Below are 23,449 nucleotides of genomic sequence, written 5' to 3'. Positions count from 1 at the left end.
CCAATGACCACCGATCATCTTGAACTCTAGCTTGGAAGATAGCCAATGAGCTGAGGTAAACGGGAATATGTAATGGTTATACTGTCACGTCCTTACCTTTATTCCTTTGTTTTGTCTTTATTTAGTATGGTCAGGGCGTAAGTTGGGGTGGGCAGTCTGTTTGTTTTTCTATATTTTCTATTTTCAGTCTTTGTATGTCTGCACCAGATAGAACTGTTTCGGTTGTCACATTGTTGTTTTGTATTTTTGAAGTGTTCAGTTTCTTATTAAAAATATGATCACTAACCATGATCACTATCCTCTCCTTCTTCCACCGACGACAGCCGTTACATATATACTTTCGAAGACCAGCCTTTGTCGTAAACTCTGGCGTTAAAGAGGTTAATTCGCCATTGCAAATCCTACTTGACGGAGCCACGAGTGTTACGCATAGCAGTACATATTCAACAGCATTTTCAACAAGTTTATATATTTAAATTATGGCGAATAAATCAGGAAAAGCTAAAACAAAGTCTAGGTATACAGATTTAACCCAACTTATAGAGGAAATTTACCGAGACAGCGAGACAGAGTTTCTTCAGGAAGATTAATCTTTCAGCGAAGCTTGTCTTGCTAATTTTAACTCCCAGGCGGACGTTTCTGCACAGCGAGGATGCCATGCTGGATTGGTAAATTCTCATGCTAATGTCATTGTTTGAAATTAATATGAAATATTATTCATTTGAGATTTTTTTTTTGATTTTCTTATTTTATTTGCAATATATAAAGATATAATCTGTAATGAAATGTGTAAAGTACACATTGGCAATACTGTGTGTGTGTGATATATTTTTAAAATTAATTTTACATAAACTTGGAATGGAACAGCACTTCACCACAGTGATTATGTTCCCTGTACTCTATATATACAGTATATCTGTTTATTTTACGTGTTAATACAGGTCTCATACTTGAAAGTATTGTTACTGATTTTTAAAATCTTTCACAGTGGCAGTGATTCTGATTATGAGCCGCCAATGTCTAGGTGTCTATCTCCCTCTGAAGCTGGTTCATCCAGCCGGACCCCCGCTGTGTCCGGCTCCACACCTACCTGGCCATCTAGAGTTGGGAAGTCAGTGACAAAGAAGCGGAGGTGGGGAAGAGAGAAACCTGCAGACAGAGGGCCAAAGGGTCGTTGGCACTCTGTGTTAGAAGATGATGTGGAACCAAATCCACCAGTTTATAGACCCAAAAGGCGGCCAGGACCTCAACTAGACATGACTGCAAAGTACAGCCCCCTTCAACTTTTTCAACTGTTTTTCACCTCGTCAGTTATTGATTCCCTGGTGTCGAACACCAATAAGTACGGGGGCTAAGAAGCAGGCAGGAAAGAAAGAGGCATGGAAGACCTTTTTTGCTACTTTTCAATGGTCATTTACATGGGGCTGGTGAAGTTGAAAACTCTAAGGGACTACTGGAAAACGTCAGCTCTCTATCAACTGCTTTTCCCCATGACTGCCATGTCTTGTAAAAGGTTCCTGACTATCTCACGGGCGCTTCATATCAGTGACCCAGAAGTTGATGGGGAGAATGACAAGAAGAGAGGCACACCAAGGTTTGATAGGCTCTGTAAAATAAAACCACTCTACCCCAGCATCGTTGATGCCTGCAAGACTTATTTTCAGCCCGCCCAGAACCTGTCCATCGATGAGAGGATGGTAGCCACAAAGGCCAGAATCAGCCTCAAACAATTCATGCGTAACAAACCAACCAAATGGGGTTACAAGCTGATTGCTTTGGTTGATTCTGTGTGTGCCTACACTTGCAATTTTTTTGTTTATGAGGGGAAAAACAGTTTTGCTACCGGTAATGGACTGAGTTATGATTCCGTTACGGAGTTATTGGATTTTCAACTGCTGGGGAAGGGCTTCAAACTGTTTGTGGACAACTTCTACACAAGTCCTACCCTGTTTACAGAGCTGAGGAAGGGCTACAAACTGTTTGTGGACAACTTCTACACAAGCCCTACCCTGTTTACAGAGCTGAGGAAGCGGGAGGTGTCGGCTTGTGGCACCATTCGTACCAACAGGGTGGGATTTCCAAAGACAAAGGTGAACGACATGCCTAAGCGGGCTGAGCGGGGTACCATGCGATGGATCCGTGAAGATGGCCTGCTGTTTGTGAAGTGGATGGATACCAGAGAGGTGGTCATGTGCTCCAGTATCCCCAAGTCCTTCAGTGGAGATCACGTCGTCAGGCGTGTGAAGGATGGTGCCGGGTCATGGACCACAAAAAAATGTCCCCATTCCAGCTGCTGTGAAGGACTACAACAAGAGCATGGGAGGTGTGGACCTGTCAGATGCGCTGATAGGATACTACAATGTTCTTCACAAGACCATGAAATGGTACAAAACATTTTTCTATCATTTCATTGACATTGCTGTGGTGAATTCCTTCATCCTCCAGAAGGAAATGGCCAAGAGCTGTGGACATTTACATTACATTTAAGTCATTTAGCAGACGCTCTTATCCAGAGCGACTTACAAATTGGTGCATACACCTTATGACATCCAGTGGAACAGCCACTTGCATCTAAATCTTTTTAGATTTTGTCCAGTGGACAGCCCCCCATCTCACAGCAAGCCTTCAGGGAGCTGCTCATCCAGGAGCTTGCTAGCTACAGCAAGTCCACTGCAGCACCTTCTGCTCCAACCAGTGGTGTTCACCTGCAGGCATGAATGTGCCAGAGGGCAAAAGGGGCACAGTAGGGAGACGTCGTTGTGCCCTTTGTCACAGGAAATGTCCCATCTCCTGCACCACCTGTTCAGTAAGCCTCTGCTTTACAGCAGAAAGAGACTGCTATGGGCCATGGCACCAGCAGCACAATATTGTGTAGAGGACTGAGGGTCTTCACAATATTGTAAATAGAAAATGTGTAAATAGTTACCCTTGTTATTTGTTTATTATTATTTTTTATATATTTTTTCATATATATATATATTTATATTTGGGGGGCTGTGTTAGAATAGCATTTATGTATTTTGTATATAGTTCTTTCCTTCAAACTGTACCAATTCGGCCACTTGGGTACTTATGGGTACATTTGTGTGGGACACCTGGGTGACTTCATGCTCAATGTCATGTAGCTCACTCATTGTTGAAGTTATCTGTCTACAACTTTGCTCAGCTATTGTTGCCATCTTATTTTCTTCATTCAAACCATCCCCAGCATCCTTTCTCTATGTTTGGCTGTTCTTGGTCATTTGAAAGATGATGCAGCAACAATAAAAAACAAAAAACGTATGTTTATTTCCTTGTATTGTCTTCTACCAGATATATTGTGTTATATTCTCCTACATTCAATTCACATTTCCACAAAATTCAGAGTGTTTCCTTTCAAATGATACCAAGAATATGCATATCCTTGCCTCTGGGCCAGAGCTACAGGCAGTTAGATTAGGGTATGTCTTTAGGCGGAAATTGAGAAGTACCCCAAAGCCAGGTGAGGTCTCAGCATGTGTGGAGGGTGCGACAAAGAGCTATCTATGGCATTTAGGGTGGGGCTGAGGCTCTATAGTGATATAAAACAATAATAACTAACCTAAACAGCAGTAGACAAGGCATATTGACATTAGGCAGAGGCATGAGTAACCGAGTGATCATAGAGCAATGAGCAGCAATAGGTGAGTTGGGGCCATTTGGTAGTCTCTGCTACGCTAGGCGAGCTGGAGACACGGAGATTCAGAAAGCTAGCGGGCCGTGGCCAGCAGATGGATCTTCGGCGACATTGCAACGGAAAAGCCTGTTGAGACCACCTTGAACGATTACGCCAGCAGACCAGTCGTGATGGATCGGCGAGGCTCTGTGTCGGCAATAAAGGGTCCAGGCCAATTGGCAAAAGAGCCTAATTGTAGCCTAATAAATAGCTGGTGGACCTTTTCGGCTAGCCTGGAGATGGGCCTAGCTTGAGGCTAGCTCAATGATAACTGGTGCTTGCTTCGGGACAGAGACGTTAGCCAGGAGTACCCACTCGGATTGCAGCTAGCTAGCTGCGATGATCCGGTATAAAGGTCCAGAGCTTGCAATAGGAATCCGGAGATGTGGTTGAGAAAAAGCAGTCAGATTTGCTCTGACTTGATATCACGCTGTGCAGACTGGCAGGTATTGACCGAGCTGAGGCTGGCTGGTGTCCGAGTTAACAGTGAAGACCGCTAGCAGTGGCTAACTGACTACTAACTAGTAGCTAGTTAGCTGGCTAGCTTCTAATCGGGGTTGCGGTTCTAAAATATAAAATAGCAGATCTGTACCACATTGGGTGAGACGGGTTGCAGGAGAGTATATTCAGTCCTTAGATGAAAGTGAGATTAAAATATATACTATATATATACGAAAAAATTAGAAAAACTATTATTTACACAGGACAAGACGGGAAAGGACAAAACAGACATCCGACTGCATCTTGGAAAATGTTGATGTGGTGATGATGATTAATTCTCTCCCAATCCTTTGTCTTGTACATGTGTCATTGAGCTTTGTTTGTCTCACTGTGCCTCTCAGCTCCTTATAACAGTAAAATGACCCTAATAACTGTCTCCCTTTCTTTCCTCCCTCTCTCCCTGTTTACCCCCCCTTCCTGCATTCTGTAGATGTGTCAGTGAGCCTGCTGTCCCTGGTGGTGACAGCCTGTGGCCTGGCCCTGTTCGGGGTCTCAATCTTCGTCTCCTGGAAGCTCTGCTGGATCCCATGGAGGGAGCGTGGCCCATCCCCCAGCATCAAGGCGCCCACCCATGGGCACCACGATTCCCCCATGGCACCTTTACAACCCTACGTCCCAGCCAGGGAGTCAGTCTACGCGGCCGTCGACCCCCCCGTCCCCGCCCTCGACCGCCGTGAGTCACATCGCTGCTCCATTGTCCCTGTGGCGTCTGGGACAGTGACGGGGCCGGTGACCCCCGTATCACCGCCCCCCATAGCGGCGATCATTCCCATCCCAGAGGCGGCCATGAAGATTAGCCACACATCTCCAGACATCCCCCTGGAAACCCAGAGTAAAGGCCGCGAGAACGGGATCCACACCAACCATCGTACGCAGAGGCAGACCACTGAGCCCTCACCCTACGTCCGGTCAATGTCTATACACACAGAGATTGGGTGAGTACTATATCACAGTCCTCTACTATGATGAAGTCGCTATTATGCTATGTACTGTGCTTGCATACTGTAGTACTTACTATACCAAGCTCCATTTACAATAAGACTGCTGCTAATACTGCTACTTTGCTTTCATAATACATAGTATTTAATTAGTTCACCACAATGGTTATCACAGTAGGAGTAAAGTTTTCAATACAGTACACCGCCAGTCCATGAGTATTACAGTCCACCAGGATTGGGGTTGATTCCACAAATCTATTATAAATTCAATTAAATTAAAGCCAAATTCCAGGTCAATCTTTCAATTCAGAGATAATTCCCATTCCTCTGAATTCCAATGTTAGGTTTAAATTCCAAGAATTCCACAAATTCTAATTCAAATTCAATTCCTTCAGGCCTTCAGGCTGATCATGTCACCGTTCAGACAGCCTAGCTATACTGGAAATATAGGATTACAGGTTCAAATTATTACAAATAAAATCTACAGTAAATTTGTTATACTATTTGTGTTCAGTCCTTTAACTGGGTAAATGTAAAAATATTGAATTCCAGTTAAATTCCAAAGATAATTTTTTTTTACAATTGCAATTCCATTCAAATTAAACAAGTACAGTCTAATTCCAATTCCATAACTTGAAGATTTTTTTTATATTTCAATGTAATTCAATGTCAATTCTCCACCATGAGTGAATTTATTAATTTAATTGGAATTTCTAGTTAAATTAGAATTTACCCCAACTGTACAAATATTTATACTGTCCTTCTGAAGTAACGACATCATAATTGTTTGCAACTTTGGTTTGCACAATATTTTCCACGAGTAAAATACACCCTTGAGAGCCCATTCACTGTTGTGTCGTCAAGTTTGCGGACGACACAACAGTGGTAGGCTTGATTACCAACAACGACGAGACGGCCTACAGGGAGGAGGTGAGGGCCCTCGGAGTGTGGTGTCAGGAAAATAACCTCACACTCAACGTCAACAAAACTAAGGAGATGATTTTGGACTTCAGGAAACAGCAGAGGGAACACCCCCCTATCCACATCGATGGAACAGTAGTGGAGAGGGTAGCAAGTTTTAAGTTCCTCGGCATACACATCACAGACAAACTGAATTGGTCCACTCACACAGACAGCATCGTGAAGAAGGCGCAGCAGCGCCTCTTCAACCTCAGGAGGCTGAAGAAATTTGGCTTGTCACCAAAACGCACTCACAAACTTCTACAGATGCACAATCGAGAGCATCCTGGCGGGCTGTATCACCGCCTGGTACGGCAACTGCTCCGCCCTCAACCGTAAGGCTCTCCAGAGGGTAGTGAGGTCTGCACAACGCATCACTGGGGGCAAACTACCTGCCCTCCAGGACACCTACACCACCCGATGTTACAGGAAGGCCATAAAGATCATCAAGGACAACAACCACCCGAGCCACTGCCTGTTCACCCCGCTATCATCCAGAAGGCGAGGTCAGTACAGGTGCATCAAAGCTGGGACAGAGAGACTGAAAAACAGCTTCTATCTCAAGGCCATCAGACTGTTAAACAGCCACCACTAACATTGAGTGACTGCTGCCAACACACTGACACTGACTCAACTCCAGCCACTTTAATAATGGGAATTGATGGGAAATTATGTAAATATATCACTAGCCACTTTAAACAAATCTACCTTATATAATGTTACTTACCCTACATTATTCATCTCATATGCATACGTATATACTGTACTCTATATCATCGACTGCATCCTTATGTAATACATGTATCACTAGCCACTTTAACTATGCCACTTTGTTTACATACCCATCTCATATGTATATACTGTACTCGAAACCATCTACTGTATCTTGCCTATGCTGCTCTGTACCATCACTCATTCATATATCCTTATGTACATATTCTTTATCCCCTTACACTGTGTATAAGACAGTAGTTTTGGAATTGTTAGTTAGATTATTAACTTGTTGGTTATTACTGCATTGTCGGAACTAGAAGCACAAGCATTTCGCTACACTCGCATTAACATCTGCTAACCATGTGTATGTGACAAATCAAATTTGATTTATTTGATTTGATTAATTAATTTGAAGAAAATGTCTCCAGATTCTTAATTTCACTTTCAGAACATTGTAAACTTCATCCACACTTAGGTAGAAACCATGACTCACTCCGGAACTGCAATCTGGGAGGTATTCCATTGATATTCCCATAGACAGCGATTTCAATGAGAAAATCTGCATGGATTCTCCTCAGGTTTTTGCCTGCCATATCAGTTCTGTTATACTCACAGACATTATTGTAACAGTTTTGGAAACTGTAGAGTGTTTTCTATCCAATACTACCAATGCATATGCATATCCTAGCTTCTGGGCCTGAGTAACAGGCAGTTTACTTTGGGCACCTCAGTCATCCAAACTTCCGAATACTGCCCCCTATCCCGAAGAAGTTAAAGCCCTGTGTGACACAAAAGAGGCAGTTGGGAAGTTCTAGCATTAACCAGGTTTAGAACATTGAACAGAAGCTCAGACATAGCAACCCAGCAGCTGTAGGGCAGCTATCCCACTGAGTCTTGTGGAGTCACGTCCTCTACAGAAAACAATGTTCTGTGAGTAATTCTAACCCCAGACACTCTTTGTATCAATGAGTTTCACTTTAGTTGTTTGTGTTTGTGTTTGAAGGAAAGTCTATCCACTACTCAGCATGTAACACTTACCCACAACTCATCCCTCTTGAAAAACCGAGTAGAGAGAATTTGTTATTTTTGTCAATTGTTGCTTGAGCCGTAATGTTCATATTTACAGAAATCCTTCATCTATATTATTCAGGTACTCTATTGTTGTATCAAATACACATTTTCTGTCTCTCTGTGTATCTCCTCTCACCTATGCTGACGATGGTAATGTGTCTCTTTCTGTCTGTCCTCTGCACAGGTCTAACTCAATTCGTAGATTATCCGTAAACAGGTCCAACCCGGACTTTAACGTGGCCCAGTTCCAGAGACAGGACTCTCTGACTGGGATGGGCCTGGGTCTGGGCCGTCTCAAACCAGAGCTTTACAAGCAGCGCTCCCTGGAAGGGGATGAGGGGGGCCGGCGGGGCGGAGGCTGTGGACGCCTACACTTCATTCTCAAGTTCGACTGTGACTTGGAGCAACTAATCGTCAAGATCCACAAGGCGCAGGATCTCCCCGCCAAGGATTTATTGGGCACCTCGGACCCCTACGTCAAGATCTACCTACTACCGGACCGGCAGACCAAGCACCAGACCAAGGTTCACCGCAAGACACTCAACCCTGTGTTCGATGAAGTATTCCTGTTTCCCGTGGAGTACGCTGAGCTGCCAACGCGCAAGCTGCACTTCAGTGTCTACGACTTTGATCGCTTCTCGCGCCATGATATCATCGGCCAGGTGGTGGTGGACAACTTCCTGGATCTGGTGGACTTCCCTGCAGAGACAAAGCTTTGCCGGGACATCCAGTACGTCTCCACGGTCAGTCAACTCATCCTGTTTGATCACTTCCTGTTTCCGGCTTTTAGGGGAATGTTTGTTCTGCTTAAACCCTGTTAGATTTACTAAGATAAATGGTAAATTATAGCTATAGCAGGATATTAATTTCAGATTAGCCATTTTTACAGTACTGTCCTCTGGTTGAATGCCTCATATACATTTTTTCAAGATGAGCCACAGTAAGCTGTCAGTGAGTCGCTTCATCTGAAATAGAGACAATAAGCTTTATTTTCGGCTGGCGTTAAGGCGGCTCTAGTGTCAAACCTGCATTAGTTTGCAATTTTGTCATGTAAAAACTGGATCACTGGCATTTTCCAGCCCTAACGCCGGGTTCGGCAATTTACCTGTCTTATACCAGCTCACTTGTGCTCTGATGAGAGGAGTGGAAATATTTTAGGTGTGTCCTTAAAAACATGATACAAAGTGCTCATTTCAGGCAGCACTGGTAGAGATATGTAAGACCAACCAAACGCTGGTTTTAGCATAAACGCAGTTGGTTATGGCATGAATTTTGACAGCAGAAACGCAGCCTATCCAGCCGTGACAGACAACCTAAACCTAATGTGCTTTTGGTGCCTGCATATACTTCGTATTTAGAAACAGAAAAAAACATGAATATATATATATTTGTTTCATTTTATTTGGTTAGAAACCAAACATAGCCCCACCTCGTCTCAAACGAGGCGTAGTCCTGCCCAATGCAATTGCGAAGTAGTCAAGACTCGATAAAGGCTTTGGCTCCTGAGACCGCTTGGAAAACAATCTTCATTACCAGAGCTTTATTCAAATATTAAGTTTGAGTGGATTCAAACAGTGAGCTGACATTTCCCTTTCATCTATGCATTGTAGGCAAGATCACATTATGTTAGCCATGCAGGTCCAGTTTGGACATGTTTTAAAAAACACAAATCATGTTATAGGCTGTGTCAATGCCCATCATGAGTCGAGAGATGAGAACCTTGGTGAATACCGGTGAACCTTGTATTCAGAAGTTATCTGTACCTTAAACAATTGCTTGTTTTCCGTTTAATATGTTCAAAACCCAAGCCCTCCCTTAGGCCGACTATAAGGTTCAACAGCAATATGTGTCTTTTATATCCTGGAGATTTTGCATTGATTTATTGTTGTTGTTTAAAAAAAATGATTGCTGGTTTTTCATTTCATTTTATTACAGCCAATCTTATTAGAATGATTCACCTGCGTGGTTTAATGGTTACAAGGTCCGTGGCGGCGTGCCTGCAATGCAACTTCTGGAGATGTGTGAATGGGACCTGATCTGTAAGATGGTTCCGATTATGTTCATAAAACATATACTTCTCCCAAATCAGCCTAACAGTGAATGGACATCCTCCCTTTCTCTTTATATTGGATCTTTGTCCAGCTACTGTGAAAAGTTATGATGTTCCGTAAAACCCTCCATAGTCTGCATTGTTTTAATACTATATGGCCATGGGGAGAAATGATGGTGCCTGTAAGTGTGACATTGTCACGGCTTCTATGAGTAGTGGGTGGAGAAGTCAGGCGCAGAGAGCAGGGTAGTTCACAAGATGTGGATTTTTATTTTCCAAAGACCCAGAGAGACGGTCGCACTACACACACAAGGGCGCGTCAAGACCCGGTCCAAATAACAGGACGAAACTGACCGCAAAAATAAATACCATAAAATAATCACATATCATAAACAGAAAAACAAGCTCGCACAAAAGCCGGCGGGCCTACTGGGTTTAAATAGCCCACAATCAAAACCTAAACACAAAACAGGTGCAACTAATCAGACACAACTAAATGAAACAGAAAAGGGGATCGGTGGAATCTAGTAGGTCGGCGACGACGATCACCGAGCGCCGCCCGAACAGGAAGAGGCACCATCTTCGGCGGGATTCGTGACAGACATAGCCTATTTAAAACAAGTTGTTATTTCGTTTTGTTTAGAATTTGATTATAATTTTTATTTTTTTAGGCCTTATCAAAAATTCATTTAATCTTGCTTATTGACAAAATGTGGCATATCCCTGCTTAGCCATAATGCAATTTACAGTAAACCTAGACCCTACCCTTAGAACAATGTGGACTGCATATGGGTTCAGGTTAATGTGTTTAGCAAAGATAGGTCTACATTTTGTTATTTAGTTTCTCGTATCCAAGCTATAACGGACTAACATTGAAATTGGAGTTGATTCCAAGGCAATACATAAAATACAGTAAATATTCAACTTGAAGCAATCACACATTTCACCAGGAGCACGTTCTGATTGGCCAGTGAGGGGCCATGCCTCGACACACCCATAACTTGTATATTGATCAAAACACAGCCCTTTCGCACCAACGCCAGCAAGTGATTGTGACAGTGATCACAGCAAAAATATTTTGGACACACAAGTGAACCTATAGTGCTACCGAATGCACTTAGATTTGCCATTGTGTTAGATTTGTTAAAATTGAGCCCAATTGTGTTTCATTTGTGAGAGAAAGAAGTCGGCAGGAGACATCTGATAGTGAAGACCGACCCAAGAAAGAGTGTCTTAACGTGGAGAAAACAGAAATGACTGCTAGCCAGCTCACTGAGCTGACAGTTGGGGAGGAATTAGAGGAGTGAGCTGGTGCGTGGAGCGAATGGATGTCCACTTTTTCAAAGAGGATTTCTCTTAGGATGACTTTGTTCTGTCTTATTGTAGTTCTGGTGCTGGTGAGAAGGACGTTTCTTCAACCTGGAGTATAGTATCAGATCATTGTCACGACACTGAGCATAATGAGAGACTCTGTTGTATTATCCTGACAGTTGTGGGGCAATATGAGGTTCATACTGTTGGGCAGATATGTCAGTACCTACAGTAGTCTTGAAATCCGACAAAGGAAAATAGGGGTCATTAACCCACATATCTAATTTCAGTTAGCCTACCCTTCATTATGTTTCTTCTCAGATTTTGCCTGCGCATACTGTATGTGACTGGTTACAGGATCCTAGGCATTTGACGCTAGTTCCTACTTCAAAAGGGAGCCGTTTGAAAAAAATGTAATGTCGGGAGAAATACAGGATTCTTCCAGGCTAGCCATGATTGGCTGAGATAGTGGAGGGGCTGGAAATGTCGAGAGATGAGTCCTTATTGTTGTGTCACATCACAAGCCTCTGTGTAAAAAAGGAATGGGTGTTCCCCTGGTCAGTAAATAGATAATATTTTCTACCATAGAGTTTTGGAACAATATAGGTTTGGACAACTGCAAAAGTGTTGCTAAAGCTCTCAACAACATTGCTGCCCTGAATTTCACTGGTGATATCAATAAAGCTCAGTGGCAGAAAGTTGTGAGAGACTACTTTCTGGAGGACAATGTCATGCTGACTCCCAGGTGTTACATTTGAATTATTAAAGAGATGGGTGGGGCTAAGGCTTAAGAGGGTGTGAATGATGCTGAATAGCCATAAACAAAGAGGAGCTCACTAGCAAATGTTAAAATAACATCAAAAACCTTTCTCAAAAGTGGGTAAACAAGTATATCAACTTTTCATAGCAGCATTACTTTCCCATTACTTTCTCCAATTATGGTGTGTGATACACCATTTTGAAGATCAAGTCTGTACTGTTATAAACTGTATAAAATAAACGTTTTAGTGAAAAATTACAATAAGCCTAGGATCATGTTGCCAGTCACATATAGTATGGTAAAGTGCAAGGTAATGATGGAGTATATGTTCCAGGGCTGTGCACAGAACAGACCTCTGGTGGGGCAGGTGCTCAAAGTGAAAAAAGGGCACCCCCTCCCCCCAACAAAAAACAAAACATGTACCGCAATGATCTGCCACACTCACAGTGGCAGAAAGGCAGGGGAGGGGACTTTTTTTCAAGTTTCTTAAGTTTATGAGAAATTATATAATTTGTATAGGCAGTTGATTTTATTTACAGTTACAATTGTATTTTTATTTAACCTTCATTTAACTAGGCAAGTCAGTAAATAAGTACAAATTCTTATTTACAATGACTGCTTGTGCAAACCCTAAACCGGACCACGCTAGGCCAATTCTGCACTGCCCTATGGGACTCCCAATCACAGCCAGTTGTCATACAGCCAGGAATCGAACCAGGGTCTGTAGTGAAGCCTCTAGCACTGAGATACAGTGCCTTAGACCGGTGCGCCACATGGGAGAAGAGAATAGGAAAAGAGACAAAAAATAAAAAGCAATTTGTTAAAAAAAACACCACCAAAACGGGCAGGTGCCCCAGCACCCCTAAGGCTCTAACTATCTCATCTCTCAGTAGTGAAGCATTGTATCCTTCAGGAAGATAACTCATAATCACTTTCTCTGCATTGTTCCATCAAAGTGGATCCTTCACCCCATCTCAGCTCCTTTCCACCAGGTCCTAACCTCAGTCAGCAGAGCTAAATGGGACCATGGTGATGATGCCTGAGGTCATCAGGAAGGAGTGCTCATCACAGTGCCACGCAAATTAGACAACTGACAGCACTGTGTGTGTTTGTGTGATGTAAAAATCAGTGTGTGTGTGTGTGTGTGTGTGTGTGTGTGTGCATATGTGAGAACTCCTTCAAGACTGTTGGAAATGCATTCCAGGTTAAGCTGGTTAAGAGAATGCCAAGAGTGTGCAAAGCTGTCATTAAGTCAAAGGGTGGCTACTTTGAAGAATCTCAAATATAAAATATATTTTGATTTGTTTAACACTTTTTGGTTACTATGTGATTCCATATGTGTTATTTCATAATTGTTATGTTCATGTCATCGCATTGATGGCCCAGCGCCTTTCTCAGTGTGTCAGTGTGTGAGCTACAGTAGCTGTGATGTGACCATTGATCCTGTCTGTGTTTTTCATGTCACATGGAACTGGCATTTATCAGAGCTCTGCCCTCCCATTGATTATAAAATATGATTCATATTATTCCAGGGAGGTCAGTGCTGAATCAATGAGGCGTAGCTGATGAAGAGAACACCCTCACACACACTGATATATGATGACATTTGTCACAGAGGATTTAACACCCACTCAGAGCATTCCTGTACACACAGGTTTGCGATACAGTCACAGAGCAAGGACAACATGCAAATGTTGAGTTATGAATAATTCATGAGCTGGTTATTCTGTACTCTGTGTTGGGGTTCAGGTGATTACATACCTTTAATAGTGATACAAGTCTTTGTAGTTTGTCTGAACAGCAACCATTTTGACTTTCATGAGTTTGGAACCCAGGTGACCTGACCATTATTCCTTCAGGATGACTGTGTTAGAGCCATGTGCCCTCTTGCCTGGAGAAAAATAAGGATAGCTAATGACCTGTCTTTCCCTTCAACCCATATCAATGGAACTCAAAGACACTTAGACCAGGGGTGGTCAATCCTACTCTGTCCCTGGCTGTAGACTTTTGTTCCAGCCAATGTGTCTAGTTCCATAGTGTAAGTCAGGGCTGGCCAGCCCTACTCCTGCGAAGCTATATAGAGGGTGAGCGGACTTTTTTTCCAGCGCTGATTCAACCAATGCCCTGCTGAGTGGTAGAATCCTGTGTTAGTGCTGGGCTACATTCAAATAGGGATTTGTTTTATTGCGGCCCTTGGTTTTTGGATGTAAAGGTTGGGCCTCAGAGTGTACTCAGTGGTAATTATCTGAATGCAAGCCCTCTGCTGCCTTGTTAACATCAGCCGTCCTCTCCTCTCCCCTCTCCTACTCTGCTCTCTCTCTTCACTGCTCTCCTCTCCTCTCCCCTCTCCTACTCCGCTCTCTATCTTCACTGCTCTCCTCTCCTTTCTCCTACTCTGCTCTCTATCTTTCACTGCTCTCCTCTCCCCTCTCCTATCTTCTGCTCTCCTCTCCCCTCTTCACTGCTCTCTCTTTTCACTGCTCTCTTTCCCTCTCCTCCTCTCTCTTTTCACTGCTCTACTTTTCTCTCCCCTCTCCTCCTCTCTCTCTTCACTGCTCTACTTTCCTCTCCCCTCTCCTCCTCTCTCTTTTCACTGCTCTACTTTCCTCTCCCCTCTCCTCCTCTCTCTTTTCACTGCTCTACTTTCCTCTCCTCCTCCCCTCTCCTACTCTGCTCTCTCTCTTCACTGCTCTACTTTCCTCTCCCCTCTCCTCCTCTCTCTTTTCACTGCTCTACTTTCCTCTCCCCTCTCCTCCTCTCTCTCTTCACTGCTCTACTTTCCTCTCCCCTCTCCTCTCTCTTTTCACTGCTCTACTTTCCTCTCCCCTCTCCTCCTCTCTCTTTTCACTGCTCTACTTTCCTCTCCCCTCTCCTCCTCTCTCTCTTCACTGCTCTACTTTCCTCTCCCCTCTCCTCCTCTCTCTCTTCACTGCTCTACTTTCCTCTCCCCTCTCCTCTTCTCTCTTTTCACTGCTCCACTTTCCTCTCCCCTCTCCTCTTCTCTCTTTTCACTGCTCTACTTTCCTCTCCCCTCTCCTCTTCTCTCTTTTCACTGCTCTACTTTCCTCTCCCCTCTCCTCCTCTCTCTCTTCACTGCTTTACTTTCCTCTCCCCTCTCCTCCTCTCTCTCTTCACTGCTCTACTTTCCTCTCCCCTCTCCTCTTCTCTCTTTTCACTGCTCTACTTTCATCTCCCCTCTCTTTTCACTGCTCTACTTTCCTCTCCTCCTCTCTCTCTTCACTGCTCTACTTTCCTCTCCCCTCTCCTCCTCTCTCTTTTCACTGCTTTTACTTTCCTCTCTCCTCCTGTTTCTCTCTTCACTGCTCTGACTTTCCTCTCCCCTCTCCTCCCTCTCTTTTCACTGCTCTACTTTCCTCTCCCTTCTCCTCCTCTCTCTTTTCACTGCTCTACTTTCCTCTCCTCCTCTCCTCCTACTCTGCTCTCTCTTCACTGCTCTACTTTCCTCTCCTCTCCTCCTCTCTCTTTTCACTGCTCTACTTTCCTCTCCTCCTCTCCTCTCCTACTCTGCTCTCTCTTTTCACTGCTCTACACCTCTCCTCCTCTCTCTCTTCACTGCTCTACTTTCCTCTCCCCTCTCCTCCTCTCTCTCTTCACTGCTCTACTTTCCTCTCCCCTCTCCTCCTCTCTCTCTTCACTGCTCTACTTTCCCTCCTCCTCTCCTCTCTACTCTGCTCTCTCTCTTCACTGACTTTCCTCTCCTCCTCTCCTCCTCTCTCTTTTCACTGCTCTACTTTCCTCTCCCCTCTCCTCCTTACTCTTTTCACTGCTCTACTTTCCTCTCCTCTGCTCTCTCTCTTCACTGCTCTATTCTCCTCTCCCCTCTCCTCCTCTGCTCTCTCTCTTCACTGCTTTACTTTCCTATCTTCCTCCTCCTCTCTCTCTTCACTCATCTATTCTCCTCTCCCCTCTCCTCCTTTGCTCTCTCTCTTCACTGCTTTACTTTCCTCTCCCCTCTCCTCCTCTGCTCTCTCTCTTCACTGCTTTACTTTCCTCTCCCCTCTCCTCTGCTCTCTCTCTCTTCACTGCTTTACTTTCCTCTCTCCTCCTCTCTCTCTCTCCACTGATCTATTCTCCTCTCCCCTCTCCTCCTTTGCTCTCTCTCTTCACAGCTTTACTTTCCTCTCCCCTCTCCTCCTCTGCTCTCTCTCTTCACTGCTCTATTCTCCTCTCCCCTCTCCTCCTCTGCTCTCTCTCTTCACTGCTTTACTTTCCTCTCCCCTCTCCTCCTCTGCTCTCTCTCTTCACTGCTTTACTTTCCTCTCCCCTCTCCTCCTCTGCTCTCTCTCTCTTCACTGCTTTACCTTCCTCTCCCCTCTCCTCCTCTGCCCTCTCTCTTCACTGCTTTACTTTCCTCTCTCCTCCTCTGCTCTCTCTCTTCACTGATCTATTCTCCTCTCCCCTCTCCTCCTTTGCTCTCTCTCTTCACTGCTTTTACTTTCCTCTCCCCTCTCCTCCTCTGCTCTCTCTCTTCACTGCTTTACTTTCCTCTTCACTCTTCTGCTCTCTCTCTTCACTGCTTTACTTTCCTCTCCCTCTCCTCCTCTGCTCTCTCTTTACTGCTTTACTTTCCTCTCTCCTCCTCTGCTCTCTCTCTCTTCACTGCTCTATTCTCCTCTCCCCTCTCCTCCTCTGCTCTCTCTTCACTGCTTTACTTTCCTCTCCCCTCTCCTCCTCTGCTCTCTCTTTACTGCTTTACGTTCTCTCTCCTCCTCTGCTCTCTCTCTCTTCACTGCTCTATTCTCCTCTCCCCTCTCCTCCTCTGCTCTCTCTCTTCACTGCTTTACTTTCCTCTCCCTCTCCTCCTCTTCTCTCTTTTCACTGCTCTACTTTCCTCTCCCCTCCTCTTCTCTCTTTTTGCTCTCTCTCTTCACTGCTTTACTTTCCTCTCCCTCTCCTCTCTCTCTCTTCACTGCTCTACTTTCCTCTCCCCTCTCCTCTTCTCTCTTTTCACTGCTCTACTTTCATCTCCCCTCTCTTTTCACTGCTCTACTTTCCTCTCCTCCTCTCTCTCTTCACTGCTCTACTTTCCTCTCCCTCTCCTCCTCTCTCTTTTCACTGCTTTTACTTCTCTCTCTCTCTCTTCACTGCTCTACTTTCCTCTCCCTCTCCTCCTCTCTCTTTTCACTGCTCTACTTTCCTCTCCTTCTCCTCTCTCTCTTTTCACTGCTCTACTTTCCTCTCCTCCTCTCCTCCTACTCTGCTCTCTCTTCACTGCTCTACTTTCCTCTCCCCTCTCCTCCTCTCTTTTCACTGCTCTACTTTCCTCTCCTCCTCTCCTCTCCTACTTTCTCTCTTTTCCTGCTCTACTTTCCTCTCCTCTCTCTCTCTTCACTGCTCTACTTTCCTCTCCCCTCTCCTCCTCTCTCTCTTCACTGCTCTACTTTCCTCTCCCTCTCCTCCTCTCTCTCTTCACTGCTCTACTTTCCTCTCCTCCTCTCCTCTCTACTCTGCTCTCTCTCTTCACTGCTCTACTTTCCTCTCCTCCTCTCCTCTCTCTCTTTTCACTGCTCTACTTTCCTCTCCCTCTCCTCCTTACTCTTTTCACTGCTCTACTTTCCTCTCCTCTGCTCTCTCTCTTCACTGCTCTATTCTCCTCTCCCTCTCCTCCTCTCTCTCTCTCTTCACTGCTTTACTTTCCTCTCCCCTCTCCTCCTCTGCTCTCTCTTTACTCTTTACTTTCCTCTCTCCTCCTCTGCTCTCTCTCTCTTCACTGCTCTATTCTCCTCTCCCTCTCCTCCTCTGCTCTCTCTCTTCACTGCTTTACTTTCCTCTCCCCCTCCTCCTCTTCTCTCTTTTCACTGCTCTACTTTCCTCTCCCCTCTCCTCTTCTCTCTTTTCACTGCTCTACTTTCCTCTCCCCTCTCCTCCTCTCTCTCTTCACTGCTTTACTTTCCTCTCCCCTCTCCTCCTCTCTCTCTTCACTGCTCTACTTTCCTCTCCCCTCTCCTCTTCTCTCTTTTCACTGCTCTACTTTCATCTCCCCTCTCTTTTCACTGCTCTACTTTCCTCTCCTCCTCTCTCTCTTCACTGCTCTACTTTCCTCTCCCCTCTCCTCCTCTCTCTTTTCACTGCTCTACTTTCCTCTCCTCCTCTCTCTCTTCACTGCTCTACTTTCCTCTCCCCTCTCCTCCTCTCTCTTTTCACTGCTCTACTTTCCTCTCCCTTCTCCTCCTCTCTCTTTTCACTGCTCTACTTTCCTCTCCTCCTCTCCTCCTACTCTGCTCTCTCTTCACTGCTCTACTTTCCTCTCCCCTCTCCTCCTCTCTCTTTTCACTGCTCTACTTTCCTCTCCTCCTCTCCTCTCCTACTCTGCTCTCTCTTTTCACTGCTCTACTTTCCTCTCCTCCTCTCTCTCTTCACTGCTCTACTTTCCTCTCCCCTCTCCTCCTCTCTCTCTTCACTGCTCTACTTTCCTCTCCCCTCTCCTCCTCTCTCTCTTCACTGCTCTACTTTCCTCTCCTCCTCTCCTCTCCTACTCTGCTCTCTCTCTTCACTGCTCTACTTTCCTCTCCTCCTCTCCTCCTCTCTCTTTTCACTGCTCTACTTTCCTCTCCCCTCTCCTCCTTACTCTTTTCACTGCTCTACTTTCCTCTCCTCTGCTCTCTCTCTTCACTGCTCTATTCTCCTCTCCCCTCTCCTCCTCTGCTCTCTCTCTTCACTGCTTTACTTTCCTATCTTCCTCCTCCTCTCTCTCTTCACTCATCTATTCTCCTCTCCCCTCTCCTCCTTTGCTCTCTCTCTTCACTGCTTTACTTTCCTCTCCCCTCTCCTCCTCTGCTCTCTCTCTTCACTGCTTTACTTTCCTCTCCCCTCTCCTCTGCTCTCTCTCTCTTCACTGCTTTACTTTCTCTCTCCTCCTCTCTCTCTCTCCACTGATCTATTCTCCTCTCCCTCTCCTCCTTTGCTCTCTCTCTTCACAGCTTTACTTTCCTCCCCTCCTCCTCTCTCTCTCTTCACTGCTCTATTCTCCTCTCCCCTCTCCTCCTCTGCTCTCTCTCTTCACTGCTTTACTTTCCTCTCCCCTCTCCTCCTCTGCTCTCTCTCTTCACTGCTTTACTTTCCTCTCCCCTCTCCTCCTCTGCTCTCTCTCTCTTCACTGCTTTACCTTCCTCTCCCCTCTCCTCCTCTGCCCTCTCTCTTCACTGCTTTACTTTCCTCTCTCCTCCTCTGCTCTCTCTCTTCACTGATCTATTCTCCTCTCCCCTCTCCTCCTTTGCTCTCTCTCTTCACTGCTTTTACTTTCCTCTCCCCTCTCCTCTTCTGCTCTCTCTCTTCACTGCTTTACTTTCCTCTCCCCTCTCCTCCTCTGCTCTCTCTTTACTGCTTTACTTTCCCTCTCTCCTCCTCTGCTCTCTCTCTCTTCACTGCTCTATTCTCCTCTCCCCTCTCCTCCTCTGCTCTCTCTCTTCACTGCTTTACTTTCCTCTCCCCTCTCCTCCTCTGCTCTCTCTTTACTGCTTTACTTTCCTCTCTCCTCCTCTGCTCTCTCTCTTCACTGCTCTATTCTCCTCTCCCCTCTCCTCCTTTGCTCTCTCTCTTCACTGCTTTTACTTTCCTCTCCCCTCTCCTCCTCTGCTCTCTTTCTTCACTGCTTTACGTTCCTCTCCCCTCTCCTCCTCTGCTCTCTCTCTTCACTGCTTTACTTTCCTCTCCCCTCTCCTTCTCTGCTCTCTCTTTACTGCTTTACTTTCCTCTCTCCTCCTCTGCTCTCTCTCTTCACTGCTCTATTCTCCTCTCCCCTCTCCTCCTCTGCTCTCTCTCTTCACTGCTTTACTTTCCTCTCCCCTCTCCTCCTCTGCTCTGCTCTCTCTCTTCACTGCTTTACTTTCCTCTCCCCTCTCCTCCTCTGCTCTCTCTTTACTGCTTTACCTTCCTCTCTCCTCCTCTGCTCTCTCTCTTCACTGCTCTATTCTCCTCTCCCCTCTCCTCCTCTGCTCTCTCTCTTCACTGCTTTACTTTCCTCTCCCCTCTCCTCCTCTGCTCTCTCTTTACTGCTTTACTTTCCTCTCTCCTCTCTCTCTCTCTTCACTGATCTATTCTCCTCTCCCCTCTCCTCCTCTGCTCTCTCTTTACTGCTTTACTTTCCTCTCTCCTCCCTCTCTCTCTCTTCACTGCTTTACTTTCCTCTCCACTCTCCTCCTCTGCTCTGCTCTCTCTCTTCACTGCTTTACTTTCCTCTCCCCTCTCCTCCTCTGCTCTCTCTTTACTGCTTTACTTTCCTCTCTCCTCCTCTGCTCTCTCTCTTCACTGCTCTATTCTCCTCTCCCCTCTCCTCCTCTGCTCTCTCTCTTCACTGCTTTACTTTCCTCTCTCCTCCTCTGCTCTCTCTTTACTGCTTTACTTTCCTCTCTCCTCCTCTGCTCTCTCTCTTCACTGCTCTATTCTCCTCTCCCTCTCCTCCTCTGCTCTCTCTCCACTGCTTTACTTTCCTCTCCCTCTCCTCCTCTGCTCTCTCTTTACTGCTTTACTTTCCTCTCTCCTCCTCTCTCTCTCTCTTCACTGATCTATTCTCCTCTCCCCTCTCCTCCTTTGCTCTCTCTCTTCACTGCTTTACTTTCCTCTCCCCTCTCCTCCTCTGCTCTCTCCCTTCACTGCTCTATTCTCCTCTCCCCTCTCCTCCTCTGCTCTCTCTCTTCACTGCTTTACTTTCCTCTCCCCTCTCCTCCTCTGCTCTGCTCTCTCTCTTCACTGCTTTACTTTCCTCTCCCCTCTCCTCCTCTGCTCTCTCTTTACTGCTTTACTTTCCTCTCTCTCCTCTGCTCTCTCTCTTCACTGCTCTATTCTCCTCTCCCCTCTCCTCCTCTGCTCTCTCTCTTCACTGCTTTACTTTCCTCTCCCCTCTCCTCCTCTGCTCTCTCTTTACTGCTTTACTTTCCTCTCTCCTCCTCTGCTCTCTCTCTTCACTGCTCTATTCTCCTCTCCCCTCTCCTCCTCTGCTCTCTCTCTTCACTGCTTTACTTTCCTCTCCCCTCTCCTCCTCTGCTCTGCTCTCTCTCTTCACTGCTTTACTTTCCTCTCCCCTCTCCTCCTCTGCTCTCTCTTTACTGCTTTACTTTCCTCTCTCCTCCTCTGCTCTCTCTCTTCACTGCTCTATTCTCCTCTCCCCTCTCCTCCTCTGCTCTCTCTCTTCACTGCTTTACTTTCCTCTCCCCTCTCCTCCTCTGCTCTCTTTACTGCTTTACTTTCCTCTCTCCTTCTCTCTCTCTCTCTTCACTGCTCTATTCTCCTCTCCCCTCTCCTCCTTTGCTCTCTCTCTTCACTGCTTTTACTTTCCTCTCCCCTCTCCTCTTCTGCTCTCTCTCTTCACTGCTTTACTTTCCTCTCCCCTCTCCTCCTCTGCTCTCTCTTTACTGCTTTACTTTCCTCTCTCCTCCTCTGCTCTCTCTCTCTTCACTGCTCTATTCTCCTCTCCCCTCTCCTCCTCTGCTCTCTCTCTTCACTGCTTTACTTTCCTCTCCCCTCTCCTCCTCTGCTCTCTCTTTACTGATTTACTTTCCTCTCTCCTCCTCTCTCTCTCATCACTGCTCTATTCTCCTCTCTCCTCTCCTACTCTGCTCTCTCTCTTCACTGCTCTACTTTCCTCTCCCTCTCATCTTCTCTCTTTTCACTGCTCTACTTTCCTCTCCTCCTCTCTCTCTTCACTGCTCTACTTTCCTCTCCCCTCTCCTCCTCTCTCTCTTCACTGCTCTACTTTCCTCTCCCCTCTCCTCCTCTCTCTCTTCACTGCTCTACTTTCCTATCCTCCTCTCCTCTCCTACTCTGCCCTCTCTCTTCACTGCTCTACTTTCCTCTCCTCCTCTCCTCCCTCTCTTTTCACTGCTCTACTTTCCTCTCCCTCTCCTCCTTACTCTTTTCACTGCTCTACTTTCCTCTCCTCTGCTCTCTCTCTTCACTGCTCTATTCTCCTCTCCCCTCTCCTCCTCTGCTCTCTCTCTTCACTGCTTTACTTTCCTCTCTCCTCCTCTCTCTCTCTCTTCACTGATCTATTCTCCTCTCCCCTCTCCTCCTTTGCTCTCTCTCTTCACTGCTTTACTTTCCTCTCCCCTCTCCTCCTCTGCTCTCTCTCTTCACTGCTTTACTTTCCTCTCTCCTCTCTCTCTCTCTCTTCACTGATCTATTCTCCTCTCCCCTCTCCTCCTTTGCTCTCTCTCTTCACTGCTTTACTTTCCTCTCCCCTCTCCTCCTCTGCTCTCTCTCTTCACTGCTCTATTCTCCTCTCCCCTCTCCTCCTCTGCTCTCTCTCTTCACTGCTTTACTTTCCTCTCCCCTCTCCTCCTCTGCTCTCTCTCTTCACTGCTTTACTTTCCTCTCCCCTCTCCTCCTCTGCTCTCTCTTTACTGCTTTACCTTCCTCTCTCCTCCTCTGCTCTCTCTCTTCACTGCTCTATTCTCCTCTCCCCTCTCCTCCTCTGCTCTCTCTCTTCACTGCTTTACTTTCCTCTCCCCTCTCCTCCTCTGCTCTCTCTCTTCACTGCTTTACTTTCCTCTCCCCTCTCCTCCTCTGCTCTCTCTCTTCACTGCTTTACTTTCCTCTCCCCTCTCCTTCTCTGCTCTCTCTTTACTGCTTTACTTTCCTCTCTCCTCCTCTGCTCTCTCTCTTCACTGCTCTATTCTACTCTCCCCTCTCCTCCTCTGCTCTCTCTCTTCACTGCTTTACTTTCCTCTCCCCTCTCCTCCTCTGCTCTCTCTTTACTGCTTTACTTTACTCTCTCCTCCTCTCTCTCTCTCTCTCTTCACTGATCTATTCTCCTCTCCCCTCTCCTCCTTTGCTCTGCTCTCTCTCTTCACTGCTTTACTTTCCTCTCCCCTCTCCTCCTCTGCTCTGCTCTCTCTCTTCACTGCTTTACTTTCCTCTCCCCTCTCCTCCTCTGCTCTCTCTTTACTGCTTTACCTTCCTCTCTCCTCCTCTGCTCTCTCTCTTCACTGCTCTATTCTCCTCTCCCCTCTCCTCCTCTGCTCTCTCTCTTCACTGCTTTACTTTCCTCTCCCCTCTCCTCCTCTGCTCTCTCTTTACTGCTTTACTTTCCTCTCTCCTCCTCTCTCTCTCTCTTCACTGATCTATTCTCCTCTCCCCTCTCCTCCTCTGCTCTCTCTTTACTGCTTTACTTTCCTCTCTCCTCCTCTCTCTCTCTCTTCACTGCTCTATTCTCCTCTCCCCTCTCCTCCTCTGCTCTCTCTCTTCACTGCTTTACTTTCCTCTCCACTCTCCTCCTCTGCTCTGCTCTCTCTCTTCACTGCTTTACTTTCCTCTCCCCTCTCCTCCTCTGCTCTCTCTTTACTGCTTTACTTTCCTCTCTCCTCCTCTGCTCTCTCTCTTCACTGCTCTATTCTCCTCTCCCCTCTCCTCCTCTGCTCTCTCTCTTCACTGCTTTACTTTCCTCTCCCCTCTCCTCCTCTGCTCTCTCTTTACTGATTTACTTTCCTCTCTCC

General features: G+C 46.0%; 1 protein-coding gene across 2 annotated transcripts in view; it reads left to right on the top strand.

The window, feature by feature from the left end:
- Positions 1–23,449, top strand: part of LOC118360028 (synaptotagmin-9-like) — a 56,157-nt gene that overhangs the window by 18,355 nt on the left and 14,353 nt on the right. For both annotated transcript variants that reach the window (XR_008083400.1, XM_035739069.2), the window contains exons 2-3: positions 4,626–5,130; positions 8,063–8,621. Coding sequence is in view for 1 of the 2 variants with exons in the window: in XM_035739069.2 (XP_035594962.1) it covers positions 4,626–5,130; positions 8,063–8,621 (1,064 nt within the window). In the remaining variant the exon portion in view is untranslated. The remainder of the gene's footprint in view (positions 1–4,625; positions 5,131–8,062; positions 8,622–23,449) is intronic.

The sequence above is a fragment of the Oncorhynchus keta genome, chromosome 2 (genome assembly GCF_023373465.1).
Source record: "Oncorhynchus keta strain PuntledgeMale-10-30-2019 chromosome 2, Oket_V2, whole genome shotgun sequence".
Lineage (NCBI taxonomy): Eukaryota > Metazoa > Chordata > Actinopteri > Salmoniformes > Salmonidae > Oncorhynchus > Oncorhynchus keta.
The sequence above is the reverse complement of the archived record's forward strand: the minus strand, read 5'-3'. Positions and strand labels throughout refer to the sequence as shown.